Here is a 17,569-nt window from a genome sequence, read left to right as displayed (position 1 = left end):
AGAGGCATAGATGGGTTAAATATTCTGTTCAGATATATACAATTTGTAAAAGAAGAGAGATTTGAACATGAGCAGTCTGACTGCAGTCCCAGCTCTCAAATTTGAGCCCCCATTGTAACGGCTGGACCTCCAGTGTGTAGGCAGGGAATAGTTTTTAATGATTTTAATGGAAATTCTTCTCATGTTTCACCATTAAGTATGATATTATGGTAGGTTTCTGCTAGAAACCCTTCATTCAGTTAAGGGATTTTCCTTTTATTTGTTGCTTTCTCAGAATTCTCTTTAGATTTAAGTTAGAAGTGGTTTTTAGGGGCACCTGGGTGGCTTTGTGGGATTGGGTTCTCTGCTCAGCAGGGAGCCTGCTTCCCCCTCTCTCTCTCTGCCTACCTGTGATTACACTCTCTCTGTTAAATAAATAAATAAAATCTTTAAAAAAGTGATTTTTAAATTTTATCAAATGGTTTTTCGGCATCATTTATGACTTGCTATAATTTCTATTAATGTTTTGTTAGACTAACTTTTTTAGAATGTTTTCAGGAGAAAATTGTATCAAATTACTTTTTAACATTTTATATTTTCTTTATATTATAATATCATAATGAAATTATGTAATGTAAAGTAGAAATACAAGTCAGTTTCATCCGGATGTTGTAGTCTGTAACTACACTGCTTCATTTCATCTGGTAGTATTTCATTGAAAATGTATATGTATTTTCATAAATGATACTGACTTTAGGATTATGTCACTTGATCAAATGTTTATAAAACTTTTCATCTCGGGGTGCCTGGGTGGCTCAGTGGGTTAAGCCTCTGCCTCTGGCTCAGGTCGTGATCTCAGGGTCCTGGGATCAAGCCCCACATCAGGCTCTCTGCTCAGTGGGGAGCCTGCTTCCCCCTTCCCCCTCTCTCTCTGCCTGCCTCTCTGCCTATTTGTGATCTCTCTCTCTGCCAAATAAATAAATAAAATCTTTAAAAAAATAAAAAGTAAAAAATTTTTATCTCTTTCTATGCATTGCAAGAGTTTTATACAATATTCTTTCCTTGATAGTTTGGTAATTTTTTTTCTATTGGATCATCTGTCTTAGCATGATATTTAATGACTTTCGATTATTTTAGATTATTTAGATTTAGATTATTTTTGTTTCTCTCATTGCAATTGTTCTATCAACTCCTCTGGCTCTTCTTCAGTCAATTTAATTATATTTTGCAAAAAAATTTTAAGTCTTCATTTAAAATTATACATAGTATGTTTGTATGATTTAAAATTTGCTTCAGATTATTATGAATTGCTCACATGTCAAGAATACAAACGTGAGCAATTTCCTTTGCTTTGAGCCTCAGTGTATGAAGTGGTCAATAAATGTTTGTTGGCTCTTTCTAACTCTTAATAAAATTATTAATTATTGTTCTTTAACTTTTACAATGTTTAACAGTCTGGGTACCTGATATATCCAAATAGATTGTAAATTCTTTGAAGGCAGGAAGTGTATGATGACTTCTTACTACTGTAATGGCATACATGTGATAGGCATTAAATAAAAGAATGAATTAATGTTAAATACTGGGGAAAGAGCAGAATATTAATAAATGTTATTGACTGACATTTCTTTTTCTTTTTTGGTTCTTCAGATATAAAATTTCAGTCACTGTCAACAGATCATTCATCATCCGGTGCAAGCTTTACCCACAGGCCTGCCACTATCAAAAAGTTCTTGAACACAACCAGTGAAATCTCGCACTTCTCATTAAAATCAGTTACAACTCAAATGAATAATTCAAAAAACATTATTTCCCATCAGATACCAGGGTTTGAACAGGCGGATCATACTATCAGTACAAATTTCAGTCTGGAGGAATTGGGAGTGTCGACGAAAAACCATAGTTCTTTAAGCATCAACCCAAATGGTTCCCCTGGTGAAGTAAAGGATGTTAAACAGAACACTATCCAGACAGAGGCTGGAGGGAATAATTCTCAAATTAACAGGCCTGCCAAAGGTTACATGCAGTATAAGGATGGGTTTGCCTCATCGGTTACTAGAGCCATCACTACTTTGCCAGAAAAGCCTGGATGGACCAGAATATTAACTTGTGCTGAATCACCTTGTTTTCTTGGTGTTTCTTGTGTGCCAACCACAGATGGTCACTTCCAGTGTGGACGCTGCCCCCTTGGATATTATGGAGATGGTATCAATTGCAGAGGTAGTATGAAAATTCTTGAGAAGATGCATTTAAGTGCATTTAAGTTCACATTTAAGTGATTAAAAAGAAATGCCTCTCTATTCTCTCTATTAATTTCTGCTTATTTCATTTAGTTCACCAATTTCTATTCATTGTATTTATTATTTATATATATATCTTCTTCATATTTCAAAAAAAAATTAACATGGCTGTTCCTGAGTTATTTTTAAAAATTAAATCAAATAGTACTATAACTATATAATATATTATAAATATGGTTTGGGTACATGCTGTGTTCCAAGGTTTATAGACACATTCTTTATCAATTATGTCATATAATCCATAAAGACTCTGCACATGGACTATTTATTTTTCCCCTTATCCGGATAGGAAAGGCAAAGCCTTACAGGGCTAACTGACTTGCCTAGCATTAAGCAGATAAAGAGAGAAAATAAGGATATGAATAACATTGTGGTCTGGATTCTTTTCAGCTCGCAGTGGGCACTTAGCACTTTAAATTACTAATTTGGGTGTATTTGCTTATTTGCATAAACTGGGTTTCTCTATAATTCCTCCAGCTCTTGAGAATAAAACAAGTTGGGCATCACTTTAATTTTGAAAGGAGTGTTTGCTTCTTTTCACAATTATCAGTATTGTTTTCTTTGAGGCAAATCAAAATTTTGGCTTTGATACTGCAGAAGCTATTTTGTGTTGTTGGTATTTTGTTACTTTGTTTTGTGTTATTTGTGTTTTGATTTATTTGAGACCAACTTAATTAAGCAATAGAGCTGTTGGGGTATGTATTTCTTTGTTCTCAGTATTACTGAGAGGTACTTTTTCTGTTTGTTTTTGGTTTTTTTTTTTTTTGTAGGAATAGTGATAATAATAACAACTTTCAATACTTACATGTTTATAATATAAAATGTCATATTATTAGTAAGACAAAACAATCATACATTTTGTTTACCTCAGAAAAATGTTAAATGTCTAATAAAATATATCAGGTAGTTAAGCTCAAGGAATATAAGCCTATAAACTTATGACGTGTTTCTAGCCTCTTGCTCTTTGAAATTCTGATTATTCCCACCATTTACCAACATTTGTCTGATTAGTTTCTGAAACTTTATTGACCTCTGGAAAAGTGTAATCCCATTTATGGCTAGCAGCCACCTTCAACATCAGGCTTTGCTATGGGAGTAATTACCTCATATGATATTTCTTTTTGACTGTATTAGTCATGTTTCTCAGTCACTTAGTAGTAAAACAAATTCAAAGGGAAAAAATAATTTTATAGATAAATGTAGTGATTATTGTTCAATAAGCAGCCTCAGAATTTTCAGAGAATTTGAATTTTCTTATAAGTAAGTCTATGGGCAACATGTGTATATTGTATCAGCAGTTCAACCTTTTTTCCTTGATTTTTGCAGCCATTTGTAGACACCCATGTGGAAAAAGCAGGGAGTGTGTTGCCCCAAACATATGCAGGTGTAAACCTGGCTACACCGGTTCTAACTGCCAAACTGGTAGGTACAGCACTCACTAGTTTGCATAATGAATTTAATCGATAATGGGCATTTCTAAAACATGAGCTTTATTTTATACAGCTATATGTCATCCTGATTGCAGAAACCATGGAAAATGTATTAAGCCTAACGTTTGTGAATGTCCCCCAGGGCATGGCGGAGCAACATGTGATGAAGGTGATCATTCAAATTAAAAACCAAATAAGAAGCAAAATAACACTATTTTCTTTAAAGCTTTTTAGAAAGATAATTCAGTTTTGCTGTGTTTGTACTGATAAATCTTAATGCTGGCAGGGAAATCTAAGCTTTTTAATGTTTATTAAAAATAATTTATTTGAAGCTTCTAAACACTTAAGTTTCTAAAATTAGGTAGCCAAAGAGTAACAGCTTATTTTTCCTTGGTAAAATTGTCTTCAGAAGTAATATTTTTGAGATTTAGTTATAATGTGCCATATCCCAATATGTATTTTAGTTTCAAGCAGAGGACTCCTGATTATTGAATGACTTTTCAGACATGGCTCCAAGAAAGTGCTAAATACCAAATAATTAGAAGATATTAAGTGGTAAAAAGAATCCTAAAAATTGATTTTTAAAAACGTGTATACAGGGACAGCTGAGTGGCTTAGTCAGTTAAGCATCTGCCTTTGGCTCAGGTCATGATCTCAGGGTCCTGGAATTGAGTCTCACATGGGACTCTTTGCTCAACGGGGAGCCTGCTTTTCCCTCTGCCTGCATCTCCCCCTGCTTGTGCACTCTCTCTGTCTCTTTCTCTGACAAATAAATAAATAAAATATTTTAAAAATAAATAAAATATAAAAACATATCTATAGCTATATAATTTTTTTTGGAATCTTGAGAGTTTATGAAATGGCATTTTCAAATGGATAATATTTTAAAAGGACATATTTGTTATCTTTAACATAATATTCTATTTATTATTTATTTATTTTTAAAATATTTTATTTATTTGACAAAGACAGACACAACGAGAGAGGGAACACAAGCAGGGGACGCGGGAGAGGGAGAAGCAGGCCTCCTGCCAGGCAGGGAGCCTGATGCGGGCCTCTATCCTAGGTCCCTGGGGTCATGAACTGAGCCAAAGGCAGACGCTTAATGACTGAGCCACCCAGGCTCCCCTTAAATAATATTTTAAAGAATATCTTTGATAGATGGTACAATAACTATGAACAAGCTAAGAGCCACACTAAATACTTCCATGACAAGGCAAAGTACAAATTAATAAATTAAAGTAAATCCAGAGTGAACTAATAGAAACAATATCAATGATGATGAAAATAATTGTGGAAATATAGGAGTATTCCTTTTTTTAAAAAAATTTTTATTTATTTATTTGACAGAAAGAGAGATCACAAGTAGGAAGAGAGACAGGCACAGAGAGAGGAGAAAGCAGGCTCCCTGCTGAGCAGAGAGCCCGACTCGGGGCTCAATCCCAGGACCCTGAGACCATGACCTGAGCCAAAGGAAGAGGCTTAACCCACTGAGCCACCCAGGCGCCCCAAGAGGAGTATTCCATTTTTAGGGCAGGAATGTGTACATCCAGGTCTCACTCTTCAGAAGAAACCCAAGATGATATATTTACATGCTAACCAAGAGTTTTATAAACCAAAACATGCTGATGATTTGTTGGTGGTGTTAAGAGTATAAACTTGTATAGTCAATCCCACAGAGCTAAATTTCATAGTAAATGAGAACTGAGTTTACTATAAACTGCTGTTAGAAGAAAGTGTATTGTGCTGTGATTCATAAATATCAACTGACCTTTTCCTAATTCAGAGCTGACTTAAGAACATAATCTGTGTCTGCAGAACACTGTAGTCCACCTTGTCAACATGGCGGCACCTGCTTGGCTGGAAATCTCTGCACTTGTCCTTATGGTTTTATAGGACCAAGGTGTGAAACAAGTAAGCAAAACTCTCTTGCTGCCTAATGTAAGGAAACTGCTCCTTTGAGTAGTTGGTGGCTTTAGTACTAACTAAAATAAACCCAATGTCTACTTAAAGGACATATTATTCATGATTTGTTCTGACAGTTCTCATTCTGCATATCCCTGGGAGCCCCAGGTGCCAGTACTAAGATAAAGAAGTGTTCTTGGAAGCAACTCTCGTCTTGACCCTATCCATGACCATTCCTTGAGATAATAATAAGAATTCCAGTTCGTTGGTTTGCATATAAGTTTATCTTGTTTAATTTAGATCTATGATTATTTTCATTACTAATAATTTTCTCAATCAGCGAACTCTTGTTTATCATTCAGCTCAATGATTTCCTTCCTTCCCCAACTCTATGAGCAAAAAATAGCTGAATGTGAGAATCAGAGACCATTTAAAGCCAAAGAATAAGCTATTTTTCTTTTTTTCTCTGATCTTATTCATTAGAGGATGTGATTGGCAATTACAAGCAAGCTAGGTAATAGCCAATAATATGGCCAGTTCCAAGCCTAATCTACCTTGCTTTTATTTTTATTCTACGACCTTAGTGGTTTGTAACAGGCACTGTGAAAATGGAGGTGAATGTCTTACACCAGATACCTGCCAGTGCAAGCCTGGCTGGTATGGACCTACTTGTGGTACAGGTAAAATCAGAAATATGTTCAATGAATAAATCAGTTAAAACAAATGTAAAGTGCACCGGTATCCTAAAGACCAGCACCCCAAAGCATAACACTAATGTGACAAGACTGGTATGAAGTTTTATTAAAAACATGCCTTTTGTCTTGATTCTTCTTCTTCTCCTATCAGACCATAGAATTTCAGCTTTACTGTTATCAAGACCAATCAGTACTTTTTTTTTTTTTTGCCTTTGTATTTCCATCATCCACTTGCCTCATAGTGGAGAGAAATCTGTTACATTTCCTTGATCTCTTTCAAGTTTTCTATCACAGCGCAGACATTCTGTTTCATGAAACATTCAAACAGTTAAAGGACACCATCACGGTATTTGTGTCTTTATCGCAATATCAGGCTTACTTCTTTGCCAGCATGTTCGTGGTTATCTATGAATAATCTAAGCCATTGTGATCTAATGACTTTTCTCAACATAAATTTAATTTAATGCTTATAGCTTGCCAACTATGTGTGAAGCATGATGCAAGGGGACACAAAGATCAATTTGATTTTTGTCCTGACTTCCAGTAGCACATCATTAGTGAAGGAGACACAGGATACACTTATTCAAAAAGACTATGATACAAGTTGGATTATAATAAGTAATGTAATAGCACATTGCTCCTTGGGAGCAGAAAAGACAAAAATTCATTCTGGCAATTACACTTTGGAAGAAAATAGTATGGAGGATGAATAAAGTCTTGGTTGAAAAATGGATTTGGGGGTGACTCTCAAAGTGGAACAAAAGTAAAGAAGCAAAAATAGAATGCTTTTGAGCATGCCAGGACTTGAACGCAGTGTTCCTGTTTGAATTAGGAAGGAGACTTAAGGAGGTACACATGTGGCCCCATGTATTTGAGCAGATTAAAGACCATCCAGTTAGTGCTGTTGACGTGTCTTCCAATTTCCCATCATTTTTTCAGCTTACAGAGGGCATTCTGAATTCTAATCATAACCTCCATATTCTTAGCGTGGTATTATTTGTAAACTTAATGAACAGACTCTCAAAGCTATTATCCAGTTATTTCATTCCTCTTATGTTTGGCAAAGTCAAATTAATTATAGGTTATGGGTTTTACTTGCAGTAAAAATAAAATATTTCATTATGCACCATTTTGTACTTTAGTGCAGCTTTCATTTTTTAAATAATAAAACTTTTATGGTCTCTCTTCCCCCTGCTGTTCATTAGCTTTGTGTGACCCTGTTTGCCTCAATGGTGGTTCCTGTAATAAGCCAAACACTTGCCTTTGTCCAAATGGATTCTTTGGTGCACAGTGTCAGAATGGTAATTATTCTTTCTTTCTTTCTAAATAAAAAGGGAAAGGCATAAACAGAACTCAGAGTAAACCTAAGACTAGTCTCAAAGGGGAAGATGCCATTTTTTTTCTCTCCTTCCTGTGATGTTGCTGTTGTGGTCACCGAATGATCAGATCATGGAAATGTATGAGTTCTTATGTAAAATATTTGTATTTCTTCCCCATGTATTAGGCTCCCGCCTCAGCACTTGGCTGGGCAGTTTTGTAGGATCAAGGTGTGAACCAAACAAGCAAAGTTCCCTTGCAGTCTGCTGTGTGCCGTGGTGCCATTTTTATTGCCCTCACAGCCAAAATGCTTGATTTGTGGCCAGTCCAATGTCCACTATTTATCTCATGATCTCTCAACTTTAGTTTTGTTAAACATTTATGAAAAGCTATGCACAGCACTGTGCAAGGTGACAGGGAGACAAAAAGATGCATCATTTCCCCCCTTAATGTCCTGCTATTTTAACACTTCCCCTGTTACTATTCTAGTAAAAAATCTGTAGCATTGCTATCAGCTTGTCCTGAGGCTGACAGTGTAGGCATGAATTAATGTCAATAAATGAAATTTAAAATGTATTTTCTACATCTTCATATCTTTGAGTTTATGCAAAATGCAGAGTAGATTTTTAGTAGAAACATGTCAAAACCTGTCATAATTTAATTCCTAAAACCTATACTTTCCTTGCCATGTTATACTTTAATGTGATTTCATCTCTTTTATTTGGAGGTTGGCTAGAATTCTTAGGTTGCAGTCGAGGTAGAAAAGAAGGCATTGCTGAAGTTCTAGGTACACAGGCATAGCAAATGAGTTTTTCTAATAAAGATTTTCTTTAAGGAAACGGCTTGTGAAATGGGAAGAAGTAAAGACTAAATTAAGGCAAACCTTGAAAACCAAGCAGCTACATCTAAACCCGTATTTGTAATCTGTAGGTGTAGTTTTGACTGAGAACGTTAAGAAGGGAATAAAAAGCTGATAACCCCCATGCTCCTTGCTGTCGATGTAAGATAGAGTGAGAAAACGTCTCTATAATTTATATTCCAACCGAGTAACTGGGAAAGGAGGAAATCTCTAAATTATTAAGTATTGCACTAAAATGCATTTGTTGAACATATGTCATGCTAGCAGGCTTTGGAGTTAGGTAGCCTCTAAAACTTCTAGCTGGCATTGATTTGGGGATTGACTTAAAGTTTCCAGGATCAGACTTCCTGAATTTCGGGTTTGAACTAGACAGTTGACATAAGGAGTCAGTGAGACATACATACTGTAAGTGCATGGCTAGCTACCAGAAATAATAGTACAATTGTTTTGGGGGGTTATTATTTTAGGGGAGGAGGGGGAGGGCAGAGGTAGAAGGAGAGAGAATCTTAAGCCGACTCCATCAAGGGCAGAGCCCACTGCAGGGCTTAATCTCACGAGCCCGAGATTCATGACCAGAGTTCTTGACTCAAATCAAGAGTTGGGCACTTGACCGACTGAGCCCCGCAGGTGCCCCAGTACAGTGGTCTTTAGGACATGCTGCAGAAGATGCAGAAGAAATAAAAACATGATCTTTATTATCATTGAGGGAAAAAATAAGTTTTAAAATTTCCAGGCCGGTTTGCTTATCATTTTTTTTTTAAATAAAGGTATTTAATTGTCATTTCTGGAAGAAATATGAAGGAATAAAAATCCTCTCATAAAAGATAATAAATACTAATTTTTAAATTCCATGGAGCAGAATCATATACACAGAAAATACTAGTACAGTGTAGTCAAGGTTTTCCAATAAACAGTCCTAACAAAGCCAAGGAATTACTGTTAAAAGGACTTTTCACTAAGCTTTCACAGAAATAAGTGACATATAAAGCTCTGCCTTTATGACCTCAGCAGGTGTTCAAAAGTCAACTTAAAATTATTTTCCAAAAATCATGTGTTAGATTGTGGAGATTTTTCTAATTTCTACAGGCATAGATACATCTCTTATTTTGAGCTAGGTTTTGACTTATTTTCTTGGTTCTTCCCCAATCATTTCACTCTTTACTTTCGAGAATGGTGAAATATAAGACTGGGTTTGTAATTTAAGCACTATAGTAGCAAGATGCCGTTTGTTATGAACAGTTCATCGATACATTTCAAATTGTGCTAATCCACAGGCTGCTGAGAGCTATGAGCATTGGATTTTATGATTTAGAAAGGATGATTTTAATGACTTGCAGTTGTGATCTTTTATTTTAATAGCACATTTTTCTGCCTTATGGCCCCATAGATAACAAGCACATGAGGCAATATGTAATATGTAATAATCAGAGATGTAATATTCACAGATTGCGGCCATGTGTTCTTTCAGCTCTCTGTCACCCTCCCTGTAAGAATGGCGGACGCTGTATGAGAAATAACGTGTGCGCCTGTCGTGAGGGATACACTGGTAGGAGATGCCAAAAAAGTAAGGCACCACTGAAGGTATTGCCAGCCAGAGGTAAATCCAACACATGAAATAGTAAAGGATTGCTACTTGAGGGCTGTTTCATTCTATTCCCTGAAGGTATCTGTGATCCAATGTGCATGAATGGAGGAAAATGCATGGGACCAAATGTTTGCTCTTGTCCTTCTGGTTGGAGAGGGAAACAATGCAACATAGGTAAGAGGAATACTCTTAAAATGTTAAAGCCTCATGAGAACATAAAGCAGAATTTACTACAAAGAGCATTTTCCTTGTTTTTGTTGTGTTTTGTCTTTGTTTTTTATTGTTTGTTCCTACATTAGGGGATCCCTTTTTGAAATAGAGTAGAATAAAAAGAGCTCTGAGTTCATTCTCTTAGGTTAGCAGAGAAAGAGAATGTTCCGGATTTCCAGTCTGTCCACTATAATTGCCAGGATAAATGACAAGTCTTTAAGTCCCATCTCCTTGTCTTATGTAGGGGGCAGGAGAAGGTGTAAAAAGTTACTGATTCCTTGACCCCATTTCAGACCAGCCAATTCAGAACCTTCCAAGGTAGGGTGCCACTGCTTTTAAATCTGGCTGGGTTTTGAGGTGATAACAGCTCTCCTCATTCAAATATTTCATTTTTTTCTTTTTATAAATTACCATTTAAAATTACCAGCCATTATAATCTATTGGTCAAAGTGAAAAAAGAAGCAACATAAATGCCCCCAAATTGAGGAAAAGTTAAATCACCACACATCCGATCAGTGGAATGTTATATAACCTTTAAAGTCGCCTTATCCAAGAATCAGTGTGACATTGAAAAATGTTCTTGCTAAAATGTTATGGGAAAAAATCTCCTTTAAATCGTTAACTTTTAACTGGTTCTCTTTTCTTTGGTGAAATTTTTTGTGGTTTATTCATGAGTATTTGACTAGCAAAATAAATTTTTAACTTGTTTATATTTCTCTTTGCAGCTGTCTGCTTTCAGAAATGTAAAAATGGTGGTGAGTGTATTGCTCCCAGTATATGCCATTGTCCTACCACATGGGAAGGAGTGCAGTGTCAAATACGTAAGCCTACAGAATTTGTTAATCTGTCTTCTGAACCTGAATCTGTTACAGTTATTGAGCAAAGTAGGGTGAGGAGAAATCATAGAAAAAACAAATCCCAGCATGCTGACCCATTAAAAAAATGGTTTTAGAAAAAAAGAAAATCTTCTTCATTGTCATACCCATTTAAAAGAAGAAAATATGGTAAAATATATTAAGATTTTATGTGACACAGGTAACTCCTAATTGTGGTCTGTGCATTGCCTTTGAAGTTCTTTCAGGTGTGCTGGAGATGGTTTTTAATATACACTTTAAATATTTTTTTCATATTATGAGAAAAATACATATCAATCATGAAAATCATAAACTATATTAAAAAGTTTTAAAAACTAAATTGTCCCTGATTCTACCACCCAGAACTAATTCCTATTATGACTTTAATATGTTAATACATTTCCCTTAGTTTTAGTCATGTGTATTACATAGATGAGTTCTCAGGGTATTGAGGAAAATCAAATATTATATAATTTTAAAATGTATGAAAACTTGAAATAACATGTTAAAATATTAACAAAGATTAACCGAATGGGGGAAAACTGGAAATACCCCCCAAATATTTTTTCTTTTAAAGATTTTATTTATTTATTTGACAGAAATCATAAGTAGTCAGAGAGGCAGGTGGGGGTGAGGGGCGGGAAGCAGGCTACCTGCTGAGCAGAAAGCCTGATGCGGGGCTCGATCCCAGGACTCTGAGACCATGACCTGAGCCAAAGGCAGAGGCTTAACCCACTGAACCATCCAGGTGCCCCTCCCCCCAAATATTTTCAAATAATCAGTACTTACATCATTTCAAAACTGGTAATCCAAGTGCATTATAAACTGAAAATACAGTTACTAAACTGAACCATGTGATTTTACTGGAAATACCTGCCCTGGTTTTTTTTTTAATGTTTTATGAACTACACTTGTTTCCATGTATCATAGATTCTGCATATAACCCTGTGACTCTCTTACTTTATTTTATTGGTAATACCTATTATAACTTACACATTTTTCATCTTAAGAAGATATTATCAAAGAAATCACCAAGTGCTAGTATCTACTTAAGAAATATCTGCTCAAAAATCAATAATTCTCTTTGGAAATTAGATGTGATAAACCGCTAAAAAAAAAAAAAAGAGTTATCACCCTCAGTTTGAGCTGCTTATTCTGGAAAGAGGGCTATGTGGTCCACAGGTGAAAATGATGAGATGTTAAAAAAGTGTCCGAAGATGCCCCAGTGAGTGTGGGTTGAGGTACTCTGTAGCCTTATGATCTGCACTCTAATTTTGCGCCTTGCAGCACTTCTATATGAATTTTTCAAAGTCCCCATTCTCAAAATGTTTTATTTCCAACTGTCCAGAAATTCTGAATATTGACGTTATTTGAACAAGATGTCTTATTGCCATCTGCTGGAAAGTTATTGTAACAAGTATTCAAATCTATGATGTCTGTGATGTAAGAAGTTCTTCCTTAGCTGTGGTACCTTGTGCATTACACAACCTGCCCAACTATACCCAACAGCATGGTTAAAAACATAACCTTTTAATGTTGCACTTATACCAAAGTGAATATTATTCTTGGGTTACACAAACTTTCCTAATGAGCTATGGAAGCAGATATCTCTCTCATGAAAAATAACTGTATTGTATGTAATTTTATATTATACTTATTTTCACTCAGTATTACTTAAAAGCATTTTCCATGTCCTTCAAAACATAATTTTGAATGAAATATTAAGTTCCATAATATATATAATTTTAATTATATAACATAATTTATATAATTCACTTGACTTTTGCCCTTCTGTTGTTTATGTTATTACTCTGACAAGCATTTTCTGTCTGTAAGTGGATAGGTGATAATAAAAACAGATAATAGATGATAATATAGGTGGATAGAGTAGGTGGATGATAGAAAAATAGATCGATATTGAGGTATGTTGAGATAGATGTAGGTATATATAAGTTTCCCGAGAAGAAATTTTTAAGGAAGAAATTGCTAGTGTAAAAATGTTTAGGAAGTGTCTAAAACAGTTATTTCACATTAAACTTCCAATGATAGTATATTAAATTGTCAATTTTTCCATACACTGGCTGGTACTGAATTGTTTCTTTTAAATGCTTGCTAAATTAATAAAAAACAAATTATGAATGCTATTTTATGTTTCTAATTTGAATCTCGTCTCTCAAGAAAGCAAAACGTACACCCAGTGTTTAAAATGTATCCAATGAAAATTCTCTTCACTTTAATAATATCTTTAAAGAATAGTGAAACTGCTGTGTTAAGTTCTGGGTGTTTTGTTTTTTTTATGTGTATGATGACTATATGTGTGTGCTCTGACCACACAAGGATGGGAGTGTAGTTGGCCATTCATAAAGTCTTACAACTATTTTATAGTTGAGTTGCTGAATGGCTTCTGACCATTAGCATAGACTATGTCACAAGCATTGGTGTCAAAGGATGTTAATGGTCAAAATTTATGTATTACAGCAATTTGCAATCAAAAGTGTCTTCATGGAGGCAGATGTGTATTTCCCAATGTGTGCTCTTGTCGTGATGGATATTCTGGAGTCAAATGTGAAAAGAAAGTACAGGTATTTTAAATTTTAAATGGAAAATAAATATTGACATCTATCTACTCAGATATTCTGCTTAGCAATTGATACCTATCTGTTAATGTTTATTTTATTTCCAAATTAAAAAAATATGCAAGGATTTACTATTTGCCCTCAAACTAAAAATAATATCATTTTTGTGTCATGATAGAGTTATCTTCTTATTCAAAAGTTTGATGTGCACTTAAGGAGTTTTAATGTATAGGTGTAACTGTCAAGTGTAATATTCTATTTCATGGCATTGGAGCTGAAAGAGAGCAAATATTCCCCAATATGGACTTAAGATACCACTAATTTATATTTTGGTCAAATACTAGATAAAAAGACTACCTTCATCCCTCCCTCCATTTTTTTTTTTTTTTTAATCTACTACTTTTATATCCACTGCTTCATTGATTTGAGGATGGGTTGTGTGCCACTAAGACCTTGTCTATCTTCATTCTTTTCCTGGACAGTATTTCTTTCTCGTTATTTGCTCCCCAGTCCATTTCAGGGGTGCCTGGGTGGCTCATTTGGTTAAACCTCTGCCTCCTTGCTCACCAGGGAGCCTGCCTGCTTCTCCCTCTGCCTGCCTCTCGCCCTGCTTGTATATGAACTCTCTCTCTCAAGTAAATAAATAAAATCTTTAAAAAATAAAATAAAATCCATTTCAGGGAAAGCAATAAAAAACTCTTCATATCATTAGAATTAGGATTTATTTTTATTTTAGAAAAATCAAGAAAACAAAGGAAAAGTAAACACTTTCTTAGAGTTTCTGATATTGCCTCACTCTTACAAGGCCAGTGCTGTAGAAACATCTATTTTTAAAGTTTTCATGATCAAATCTGTGCTCATAAGATCAAACTGAACTTTACTTTGTCTCCAATCTTAAGTTTCTGAATATCTACAGAGATCTCAAAAATTTCTTAATCTATATTAGTTTTAATATAAAAAGCAATTTTGCACACTTCAGAAGGCCCAAGTGTTGTGAATATCAAAGTACGCTGGAGTGCCATAATTTGAAAAATGATAATGAATTTTCTTTTTGAAGTGTGATCCAAGATCAGTCTGGCCCAGAGGCAAAGTGCATGCGCACGTGTTTCTACTTGCACAGGTGTTCGGCCTGGATGCGTATGGCCTCCATTGTGAAAACAAAGCAAACAAGCTTATGACAGTACTGTGGTTTGAAAACCAGAAAACATAAGTTATGGAGTACCTCTTGGATCAGGTGTTGTTAAGAACAATAAATGTAAAAATGTGAATTCCCTGGCCTAAAGGCAGTGTACACATGTATTATTTTATTTAATTTGGAGATTTTTATGGCATAGAAAACTCTATGACCTCAAAAGCTTTCAATTTCACTCCAACATACCAAACTAGGTGACTTAGCTATAACTTGTTTTTATCTATTTCTTTACTACCTGAATCCTTCCTCAGATCATCAACATCCCCACTAATGGTACTTCTGCGATTGCATCTGGAACCACATTAGGGAAGGAAAAGGAAAACAAAGAAGAGATTAGCTCAAGGATCCTATGTCCTGCTTTCCTATATAATCAGCTCTTCTAAATCCTTGACTTTAATTCTCACTTGAGTTTTACTCTGTTGCTCATTGGTATCGTCGCTTCATTTGCTTTTATATATTTCTATGGCTCCAAAACAGAGGATAAAAATAACTTTCTTTTTAATAGGAAACAAACAAACAAGTACCATTATGAGCATTTACAGAACCTTCCCTGACTCCTCCCCACTCCTTTCCTGCTTCTTGGCCCTTCTTCCACCATCCTGAGGTACTGGGGGGAAAAGAATTGGAAGATAGTGATTGAGTTGCCAGCATTTCAATGAAAACAACAATAGAATGAGAATTACTAGCTAGAAACAAAGGACACAAAGAAAAGGGAAATTGGGCGAAGGAGGTGCTGAAGAGGGGGAGGTTTATGAAAGACTTTCAGAGGCTTCTGAATTTGCTGCCCAGCTGCTGTAGTTAAAATTAGCATTGGCCCTGCCGCTTGTTCACACTCTATGACCTTCAGCAAGGTATTGAACTCCTCTGAGCCTCAGTTTCTTCATCTGTACTGTGGTGCTAGTAACACCTAATCACAGAGTTGTTAAAGGACTAAATAGGTCGCCTCAGGTGGCTGGTATGTAAAAGACACTGTGTAAGTTGGTTAGTTGGTTATCAGTTATTACACTGAAGAGAAGAATAGACATGGAGAAGGAAAAGAATGAGGAAAGAGACTGGAAAGAAACGTTGCCATGAATTGAAAACAGTCTTTTCCTGAAAAGTATCAGGGAAAAAAATGTACTGGGTTTTATTGAGCAAGGCTGTTTCTTGAGTGTAACCTTTGGTCAAGATGGAGTCATATAGTCTCTAAGCTTCATTTAGTCACAACATTTTTCATATTTAAATATGATCTGGATTAGATCTCAGTTTCATGAAAGCAGTACTTAGTCTCCAGTGGCAAACACAGAAGCAAGAGCTTTCGGTATCACGCCAGAGAGAAGTAGGTGACAAATAATGAGCAAGGGTTAAACAGTTTTCTAATATTCATTGAAACTTGATTTCCCTCTTCTTATTACAGACAAAACGCCATTAATATCAAGTATGTGAATCACAAGCCTGTCATAAGAATGAAATTTTTATTCAGAAAAAGCTGAAGATAATTATTTGAAGTTTATTTGAGCATAATTTAAAAAATTATTTTAAAGACTGAAGAAACTAATAACATATAGAATGATCTTACCTATCATTGTTAGAGAAAAGCAAAGAAGAAATCCAGGTAATCTGAATGGATTTTGAAATGTGATTTGATATTTACTTATAAAAATGATGTATCTGATATTCAAGACATTCACATTATCTAATAAACTATTTCCCAGTTCTTATGTGATGGTGTCTTTATCATCAGGGATCAGTCAGCATAACTGAAGCTATTTGATGTATTCAGATATATAGTGTTTAATGCAGAATTACGAACTTTCAGGACTCTTGGATGACCTGGGGGTGAATGTAGGGAGAGAGGAAGATAGAGGTCCCAAAAGCAGCTGCTGAAAGTCAGAGAGGTAGATATTGAAGATGCTAGCCTAAAGCACCAAGCAGATGCTTTTCATCTTTCTTGGAGCTGCTGCAGTACTTGAGAATCTTTAAAAAACTCCAACTTCTCAAGCAAAGCAGGTCATTATAAAAAAAAAAAAAATCTGTTGGAAGGCCACTGTGAATCTTTTATCTATCCAAATATCTAGCTGCAAACACCTTTGAAAAAATAATGACTTCCCATTTCCATCTTATGTCTCCCTGGAAAGCTTTTGTCATCAGCTTTTGTCATCAACTCTAACCCAGAACCACACAGGAAAGGGGATTCCAGAAAAAGTAGCTCTACCCTTACACAGAACTGACAGTCATGAAGAGGTGATAGTGAGCTAACATAGGACATACCCCACATCTTACTGCTTTGGACTGTATTCCAGATACTGAAGCCATCATTTTTCCATGATGAAAACACCATATTTACTTTTGCCTGATTTCCCCTCCAGTCTTTCTGTTGCTCTGACCTGTACATTTCTGGACAAGGTGGAAAAAAGAATGAAATTTTGATCTTAGAAGACTTACTTGGTCACTGTCCTGATATGTAAAAAGAACATGAAGATGTCTGTTTCATTTTTCCATTCTTTTGGTACCTTGATCTATTTTGGTGTAGAAGCAAGAGAAAAACTATCACAAAATCAGATCCTTCTACAAATGCCAAAGGAGAAGTGAAAGCTAAATAAAAGCAAAATTTAATGGCATTAATTATTGGGGAAGTGGGTAATATCAACAGGTATATACATATAATTGAAAGATTTGTCTCAGAGA

The 17,569-nt window shown here is 35.3% G+C and overlaps 1 protein-coding gene across 1 annotated transcript in view; it reads left to right on the top strand.

Moving 5' to 3' along the window:
* The window catches only part of VWDE (von Willebrand factor D and EGF domains), a 71,232-nt gene extending 54,642 nt beyond the window's left edge, over positions 1-16,590 (top strand). Inside the window, exons 20-30 of the mRNA XM_045062742.1 lie at positions 1,630-2,199; positions 3,606-3,701; positions 3,783-3,878; positions 5,528-5,623; positions 6,199-6,294; positions 7,515-7,610; positions 9,954-10,049; positions 10,149-10,244; positions 11,006-11,101; positions 13,613-13,716; positions 16,299-16,590. Coding sequence (XP_044918677.1) covers positions 1,630-2,199; positions 3,606-3,701; positions 3,783-3,878; positions 5,528-5,623; positions 6,199-6,294; positions 7,515-7,610; positions 9,954-10,049; positions 10,149-10,244; positions 11,006-11,101; positions 13,613-13,716; positions 16,299-16,313 — 1,457 coding nt within the window. The 3' untranslated portion in view covers positions 16,314-16,590. The remainder of the gene's footprint in view (positions 1-1,629; positions 2,200-3,605; positions 3,702-3,782; positions 3,879-5,527; positions 5,624-6,198; positions 6,295-7,514; positions 7,611-9,953; positions 10,050-10,148; positions 10,245-11,005; positions 11,102-13,612; positions 13,717-16,298) is intronic.
* The last annotated feature ends 979 nt before the right edge of the window (positions 16,591-17,569 follow it).

The sequence above is a fragment of the Mustela putorius genome, unplaced genomic scaffold (genome assembly GCF_011764305.1).
Source record: "Mustela putorius furo isolate JIRA1106 unplaced genomic scaffold, ASM1176430v1.1 tig00003845_pilon_pilon_pilon, whole genome shotgun sequence".
NCBI classification, from domain to species: domain Eukaryota; kingdom Metazoa; phylum Chordata; class Mammalia; order Carnivora; family Mustelidae; genus Mustela; species Mustela putorius.
The sequence above is the reverse complement of the archived record's forward strand: the minus strand, read 5'-3'. Positions and strand labels throughout refer to the sequence as shown.